Here is an 8,248-nt window from a genome sequence, read left to right as displayed (position 1 = left end):
TGGAGATTAATGTCTCTGATTTTAGCAAACTTCATATAATTTTTCTTCTTGTGTCCATTTTTATTCATATGTCAGTTCCTCCCCTCTCATTTAGTATTTGTTTTCAGACCAGATGAATGCAGTAGTCTGACTCCCTTAAATTTTTTTGTCCTGGTTTTTGGCAGTTATTTCATTTATATGATATCATCACAAAGAATTGTGATAATGTGCAAAGCAACAGGACTTTGCCTGTCTAAGGTCACTGTTCTTTTGGAAATATTTGAGGATCAAAGTCTTTGTTGACATCTCAGTGGGACAGAGGCACAAACGAGCCGTTTCTATTGAGTACCACTTACTTTTACAGCCTAATCCCAACTTTTTTGAGTGTCACGAAGCATAACTTTTTCTTTGGAACTGGGCTTGTCCACATTTACCAACTTCAGTCTCTGTGTGATGGATCTCTGAGAGGTGAGACTGCACGATCCTGAGGTAGATACCAGATCCTCCATCAGGTCTTGACACTCCATAACTCACGAATCAAGCGTAAAGTAAAATTTGCGTGTGAATTAGAAAATATTGTTCTGCCTATAATCATTAAGGAGAAGAACATGACTGCACTGGGAACTCCAGTGCAAACAGCCTTTATAACAGTTCATTAGAGTATTGGGCACACCTTGGACCGGTAAAGTGTAAGAACTACAATTCCACAACAATAATCCACCTTTATTCTTTTAGCTGAAGAATCAGTCTTAAGCGCAAGAACAATGCACACTCACACATTTTAAAAAGAGGACAAAGGGGCTCAAGATCCTGCAAATAAAAGCTTAAGCTAAAATAAAAAACAAAACAAAACACAGGTCCTAAAATAATTTAACCTTCACTATCTACAGAACAGTGACTGGGGCTGTTTTGTGTTGCAAGAAGTTGATGAGACTTGTGGGCATTTCCAGCTGGTCGATGCAGTTGATCTTGTTGATCTTTCTGAGGTGTCTCCGCACAGCAAGTCGGCACTGTGAGGTCAAAGCTTTTGGATTTCCTGTAACAAAACAGAACAAAGTTATACCCACAATATATCATGTATGATAATAATATTATTTATATTTAATGAAGTTTATAGCAACTATTATTACTAAACAAGACATCCAACATATATTTCCCCCAACTGGTCGTGGCAGATGGCTGCCACTCCCTGAGCCTGGGTCTGCCAGAGGACTCTTGTGAAATGGGAGTTTTAACTTCCCACTGTGAAGTGCTCACTCAAAGGTGGTTGTTTGATTGTAGGGTCTCTAATTTACAATGTAAAACATATTGAGGTGACTGTTGTTGTGATTTGGCACTATATAAATAAAACTGAGTGAAGCATATAGAACTGAGGTGAAAAAGCGCTGAAGAATCTGTCCAACACCTCTTTCTCGCAGCAGCAGCTCCACAGCCTCGTTCTGCTTCGTTGACTTCTCGATGATCAGCGTGGGGAGGTAGACGTTTGCACCGAAGTCGATCAGAAGCTGGATGTACTCCACGCCACAGCCGTGCCTGAGGCACATCTCCAGCACAGTTTTGGGCTGCTTGTCAGAACTCAGCAGCTTGGCATCAGTGCAGTTGTAGTCCGGGTCTGCCCCGTAGAGGAGCAGCAGTTTGAAGCACTCCATGTGTCCATAAACAGCAGCCAAATAAAGCGGCCCGCTGGACACTCTGGCACTCGAGGTCCACAGTAAGACTTTGGCGCGGGAGTTCACCTCAGCGCCGTGTTTTAGTAGCTGCTTTAGAATCTCTGCGTCGCCTTCCCTTGCAGCAGTGAGGACCGGTGAGCAGTTGTTGGACGAGCTTCCGTTGGGGTTGGCGCCAGCTTTGAGGAGAGTTAAGACACAGTCCAGGTATTTCCCTCGAACGGCTGCGAACAGAGGTGTCTGGGCCTTGACGTCCACGCAGTCTATGATGGCACCGTGAGCTAGAAGGACCTGCAGACAGCTGAGGTGGCCTTTAGACACTGCAGCATGCAGGGGTGTGCCTGCAATGCCCCAGCCACCTCTGCAGTTGATGACTTTCTTGTAGATTTCTTGGCAGAGCATCTCATCAAGGAGTCTGTCATTGTTTTGTAACACAGCCTGCCTCAGCTGGGAAATTTCACAACTCCTTTTCTCTTCTTCAGCGGTCCTTAGCTGGAGCATAGAACCTGCTGCAAATGCAAAGAGAGAATAAATAACACACCAAATATACAAACGTATGGTCCTCATACAGACACCGCAGTGCATTTCTGTTTGTCAACATCATCTGTTCTCAAAACAGCAACCAGTGTTTTGTATTAAAGAAAACAACAACACCAAAAACATAGAATCCAAAGTTCTGGTGAAATATAAATAAGGCTTCAGATTTCTGACTCAGATAAAAGCGGCAAGATAAAGTTATTATTGCATTGCCGGAAAAAAAAAGTATATACAGGCGTTAAAGTTTAAGCTCGTCATTAAGACTTTTTCCACCAAACTTCATTCAAACTCTTTACAAATTTATGTCTCAAAACTAATCGTCCGAACTATGCATCCAATTAATCAATCTATGCTTGCTTATGATAAATAAAACCTTCTGGAAACCTTCGGCATAAAAAGGCATAAAGGCTCTTATAATCAAACCAACCGTTTATTAGAAGTACTGCGATTTCACCCGTGTGGCTGTAATGTAGGAGGAAATGAGACATATTTAGTTTAACTTTCTTACACTGTGTACATGCCGACTCATGCCTCTTATATTAAGGAAGGAACCCATCGCATCGCTTCATGACATACAACATACACACACGTATAACGTTTCTTATCAGGACTAATTCGCGGACGATAAATAGCTTCGCTAATATTCACCATAAAACCCCCTTGAAAAAACCCAACTAGATATTAAATTCCAAATATCCCGTTAGTAGGCAAACGTCTCCATCCTTTAACAGTGCTTATTTAAAAAGAAACGAAGCTAAACCCTTATGTTTTCTTCGTTTAACATTACCTAAGATATGTGACCATCAACAGCCTCCTTCTTTGCTTCCTGTTTTCTGCTCTTCCTCGGTGGTGTGTTTGTGACGTACCGCTGCTGCCCCCTAGTGACTTTTATTTGCAATGGCAAACTGAAGCTTAAAATAAATATAGATAGCATAATAGATATTTAACAGATGCAATAGCAAAATATATAAATAGTCTATTAAATGGTAAAAAACAAAAACAAAAAACAACAACAACAGTATTATTAACTGACTTTTTGCAAATCAAATCTGATTTTTTGCAAATCTGATTTTTAATGCAGATAATTATTTTGGGGAACCCTTATGAGCTGCAGTCTGTCACAGTCTGGCTGGAGGCCGACTGCATGTATTATGAAAAGGACCCAAAATGCAGACTCCAAAGAACAGGGAGCAAAGCGTGAATGTTAACAAAAGGCGAGCCGTTTAATGTGGCTGGTAAAAGGTACAAACAAAAGGCAAGGCAAACTGAAGCAAACTTAACACAAACCTAAACTGGGAAATCTAAAACAATAAGAAAAACCTAGACAAGACACTTAGGAGGCGAGGCATGGGAAACATGGCGTGGACAACAGGTGACCTGACAATGACACACTGAAAACGACGGTGCAGTCGTGGACGTGGCCCGGAACGAGGCCGCCGACGGTGCAGTCGTGGACGTGGCCCGGAACGAGGCCGCCGACGGTGCAGTCGTGGACGTGGCCCGGAACGAGGCCGCCGACGGTGCAGTCGTGGACGTGGCCGGGCGAGGCCGCCGGCGGTGCAGTCGTGGGCGGCCCGGGCGAGGCCGCCGGCGGTGCAGTCGTGGGCGTGGCCCGGCGAGGCCGCCGGCGGTGCAGTCGTGGGCGTGGCCGGCGAGGGCCGGCGGTGCAGTCGTGGCGTGGCCCGGGAACGAGCGAGCCGCCGGCGGTGCAGTCGTGGGCGTGGCCCGGGCGAGGCCGCCGGCGGTGCAGTCGTGGGCGTGGCCGGGCGAGGGCCGGCGGTGCAGTCGTGGGCGTGGCCCGAGCGGCGCCGCCGGCGGTGCAGTCGTGGGCCGGGCTTGGCGGGCCCCGGGCGTGGCTTGGCGAGGCCAGGCGAAGCAAGGCGGCGGCTGCTGCAGGCGAAGCAGAAGCCGACGCTGAAGCTGGACCAGGCGAAGGCGATGAAGCAGAAGCCGAAGCTGGACTGGGTGGAACAGAAGCAGAGGCCGGAGCTGGACCAGGCGACGGCATAGGTGCTGCAGGCGACGGAGCCGCAGGTGATAGAGCAGGTGGTGGCTGGACGGGCTCCTCGGGCCCTCCAGCTGACGAGGCAAGAGGCTGGACGGGCTCCTCGGGCCCTCCAGCGGACGTGGCAAGAGGCTGGACGGGCTCCTCGGGCCCTCCAGCGGACGTGGCAAGAGGCTGGACGGGCTCCTCGGGCCCTCCAGCGGACGTGGCATGAGGCTGGCGCGGTTCTCCTGAACCCCCAGCGGACGTGGCAGGTTGCTGGACGGGCTCATCGGGCCCTCCAGCTGGCGTGGCGTGGGACTGCGGGGATACAGCGGGGTGCCGGGCTGGCACACCAGGGCATATAGTAGCAGATGCAAGCTGAGCTGCATACTGGACAGGGAGCTGAGCTGCATACTGGACAGGGAGCTGAGCTGCATACTGGACAGGGAGCTGAGCTGCATACTGGACAGGAGCTGAGCTGCATACTGGACAGGGAGCTGAGCTGCATACTGGACAGGGAGCTGAGCTGCATACTGGACAGGAGCTGAGCTGCATACTGGACAGGGAGCTGAGCTGCATACTGGACAGGGAGCTGAGCTGCATACTGGACAGGGAGCTGAGCTGCATACTGGACAGGGAGCTGAGCTGCATACTGGACAGGGAGCTGAGCTGCATACTGGACAGGGAGCTGAGCTGCATACTGGACAGGAGCTGAGCTGCATACTGGACAGGGAGCTGAGCTGCATACTGGACAGGGAGCTGAGCTGCATACTGGACAGGGAGCTGAGCTGCATACTGGACAGGGAGCTGAGCTGCATACTGGACAGGGAGCTGTAGTGGACATAGGGCTGTTTGCGTCAGAGCCTGCACAGGTGGTTGAAAAAACATCTGAGCGGGAGGCTGACCCGGAAACTGAGCAGGTAGCCGGGCTGAAGCCTGTGTTGAAACAGACCGCAGGGACCTAACTCCACGCTCAGAGAGGGCAGGTGAAGAACTGTCCTTAGTGTCCACAGTCTTCAAACAGGTGTCAAGAAAGTGAACGCTTTTAATGATCACAGTACCGGAGTTAGACTCTGGAAACACAATGACTCCTGAGTCAGTGGTCTTTGAATCTTTAAACTCAGAGTTCATTGTCTCCGGCTTGATGTGAGAAAACCTGGTCACATGGATGACATTTACATGGCTGCTGGTGGAAATATTGCCTAGGGGTACATTTCCAGTGTAAAGTTCAGTAACACACATTATGTTATTTGTCATGTCACAGAAAACCAAAGTAGACTGAACATCAATCTCAGCCTTGGGAACATTAGCTTCATGGAGTGTGGCTGAGGGAGCAACATTAGAAAAAGTCCTGAATTCTACAGAGTCAAGAACATGGTCTGTGATGTCTCTTTGTGCTTCTTCAAAACAGTTACACACAGTCTTCTCATTATCACAACACGACTCTGACTGGCCCACAGTCTTAACCAGAGGTAGGTCGGCCACAGCATGGATGTCTATGAAATCATGATTAATGATAGAACAGTCTTTGGCACCAGTTTCTTCATAGCTGGGCCCACAAAAGGGCAACCCAGTACACTCCTCTATATCAGGCTCATGAGATGAAAGAGCACAGTCACTCACCTCCGCTATAAGAGGGGTCTGGGACAAAACAAGCACGGGTGCTGACTGGACAGCTGCTGTCTCCACCTGGGAATCAGATGCAGGTATAAGGTCGAGCGGTGCCACAGCCGCCTTGGAAGTGCACCCAGAGTCCTGAACATGCATTTCGAGGGGTGCTAGCAGAGGGGCAACAACAAAATTAGATCCTAACTCTTCAGAGACTTCAGCACAGTTCAAACAGTCTTTAGTTGCTCCTTGAGGAAAGCTAGACAGTCTCTCTTCAGACTTAGACAATTGTTGATCACACACACACACACACACACACACACACAAAACCAGGACTGCTCGCTGATGAGTTCAACACATTAAATCGAAAGTCACATGATACAGAACATTTTGAGTCCGAACCTTTACTCCCAGCATCTTTCATTATTTCAGAAAAACCCACCGACTGCAGGTTCACTGGGTGAGTCTTAACGCCCTCATCACTGGTTAACTCAGAAAAACCCTTTGATTTGGTAGGATGACACAGAACAGAAGTACAACGGTTGGTGGCTGCAAATAGAGGTGGGTTAGATATCAGTGTTGCACTTTACAGAAAGTCCGTCCTGTACTGCGCTAAAAACCCCTGTAGAGCCGGGCGCTAGGTTAGTGTCGGCAGATACAGACACATTTTCATCAACGGCAACCTTAGAACTGTTGATCGTAGTACCAGATTCAGACAATGTCTGCTCAAAGCTTGCGGTACTGGGGTTAAACAACTCTAGAACAAGACAGTTATCGTTTGCATCAGTACAACATTCAGGTTCAGAAGTCATGACGCCAAGGGCACAGTCATCTTTATTGCTGTTATGATTGTTAACTGGTTCATGGATGCTGTCACCTGCCGAATCAGCCAGGTCACAACCCGACAAGACCTCTTTATTCACAGCAGCCCCTGAAACACTCTCCTTTGACTTGCAGTCTTTGGCTATGGGACTAGATACGATGTCAGAAACTGAGTCAGTGGTACTCACGACTGGATGGATGATGGAAGTTAACGCCTCAGATGGCATTAACTGAGGGACTTCCTTAGGCTGAGGCTCAGAGCGCCGATGGCGAGAGCGCCGCTTCTTTCTATCCGTGGAAGCGGGTGGAGTGAGGGGTGGAAGTCCCCGGCAGCTCCGGGGACCCCCGAGAGCCAGCCGAGTTCCCCGGAAAGAGCGCTTGTCATAATCAGGAGCGAGCCACGGCTCCCACACGGACTCTCCCTCTAACTGCGTGCATGCGGCGCGCTGCCGGTCCTCGAGATCGACATCCAGGACCCCCACAGCGTCCTCGTGACACTCAGTGGAGGGCGAGACAGGACGTAGCAGTGCGCGACGGCGGCGCGAACGCCGCTTCCTCTTTGAAGCGGCCGTGGACAAGACTTGACTCTCCATGGCGACCGGCTCCTCGTCCTCCAACCACATCCGTGCTAGAAAGGAAGCTGGAGACGAGTGGTCAGATCGAGGCGGAGAGGGTGGGCGACAGGAGCGAGGCGGGTCGGTTGGCGAGAGCCCCTCCTCAGAGATGAGCCAGGGCTTCCAACGGAGCTCGTCCTCACGATACGCCCGTAATACCTGCTGCCGCTCCTCCTCACCGAAGTCAATCGCAGCTGGCACCTCCATGAGCCGCGTAGTGCAGTCAGGCGGTGGCGAGGATGCGGAAGCCGATGAAGCGTGGGCCGACGGTGTGTCGGTGGTGAGCCTCACCGCACCGACTCTGACTGCTTCAGGCTCACGAGGCAGCGGGGACAGAGCTACAGCATGGCTCTGGCGACGACTCACGCACACAGGACAGCTGTTGTTGCGGGCGGAGTTGGAGGTGGAGACGAGAAAGTCAATGATGAGGGGGTGCAGCGCCTCCCATAACCAGGGGAATACGGACGCGCATACCCCTACTTGGCGGACTAACTCCTCCCGTTCCTCCTTTCTGGAACACTGCAGCCACTTGCCGCATAGCGACTCCGCTGTCCAAATGATCTCCTGCTCTTGTGTCGCTGGGTCCAGCATGGTCAGGTCGTACTGTCACAGTCTGGCTGGAGGCCGACTGCATGTATTATGAAAAGGACCCAAAATGCAGACTCCAAAGAACAGGGAGCAAAGCGTGAATGTTAACAAAAGGCGAGCCGTTTAATGTGGCTGGTAAAAGGTACAAACAAAAGGCAAGGCAAACTGAAGCAAACTTAACACAAACCTAAACAAACGATAAGAAAAACCTAGACAAGACACTTAGAGGCGAGGCATGGGAAACATGGCGTGGACAACAGGCAACCTGACAATGACACACTGAAAACAGAGGACTTAAATACACAAGAGGTGATTAGGGGAAGTGGGAACACATGGAGGAACAGCTGACTGACATGAGCCTAATGACAGGACAAGGGAAGTGAAACTAAAATACAATGAACAAAGAACACATGACTCCTTCAAAATAAAACAGGAAACATGAGACA

General features: G+C 49.9%; 1 protein-coding gene across 6 annotated transcripts; it reads right to left on the bottom strand.

The window, feature by feature from the left end:
* Positions 1–681: 681 nt before the first annotated feature.
* asb12a (ankyrin repeat and SOCS box-containing 12a) lies at positions 682–8,045 on the bottom strand. 6 transcript variants are annotated; one of them, XM_039616669.1, is made up of 5 exons: positions 7,990–8,045; positions 5,794–5,948; positions 2,971–3,094; positions 1,385–2,155; positions 682–1,015 (listed from the first exon to the last, which is right to left on the bottom strand). In XM_039616669.1, the coding sequence occupies exons 4-5, from the start codon at positions 2,145–2,147 to the stop codon at positions 864–866; spliced, it is 915 nt and encodes a 304-aa protein (XP_039472603.1). In that variant the 5' UTR covers positions 2,148–2,155; positions 2,971–3,094; positions 5,794–5,948; positions 7,990–8,045; the 3' UTR covers positions 682–863. The 6 variants fall into 6 exon arrangements, with proteins under 6 accessions (XP_039472603.1, XP_031608366.1, XP_031608365.1 ...); XM_031752506.2 differs by lacking the exon at positions 7,990–8,045 and having other exon boundaries at positions 1,385–2,152; positions 5,794–6,093; XM_031752505.2 differs by lacking the exon at positions 7,990–8,045 and having other exon boundaries at positions 5,794–6,091.
* Between the last annotated feature and the right edge of the window lie 203 nt (positions 8,046–8,248).

This window comes from Oreochromis aureus, linkage group 8 (genome assembly GCF_013358895.1).
Source record: "Oreochromis aureus strain Israel breed Guangdong linkage group 8, ZZ_aureus, whole genome shotgun sequence".
NCBI lineage: Eukaryota > Metazoa > Chordata > Actinopteri > Cichliformes > Cichlidae > Oreochromis > Oreochromis aureus.
This window is presented reverse-complemented; position numbering and strand designations above follow the sequence as displayed.

Coding starts and splice junctions, on each gene's coding strand:
- asb12a (XM_031752504.2), bottom strand. CDS start 2,671: ATGTCTCATTTCCTCCTACATTACAGCCACACGGGTGAAATCGCAGTA. Junction 2,156..2,610: donor CGCAGTACTTCTAATAAACG/GTTGGTTTGATT, acceptor TTGCATTTGCAG/CAGGTTCTATGCTCCAGCTA. Junction 1,016..1,384: donor GCTGCTGCTGCGAGAAAGAG/GTGTTGGACAGA, acceptor GTTTTGTTACAG/GAAATCCAAAAGCTTTGACC.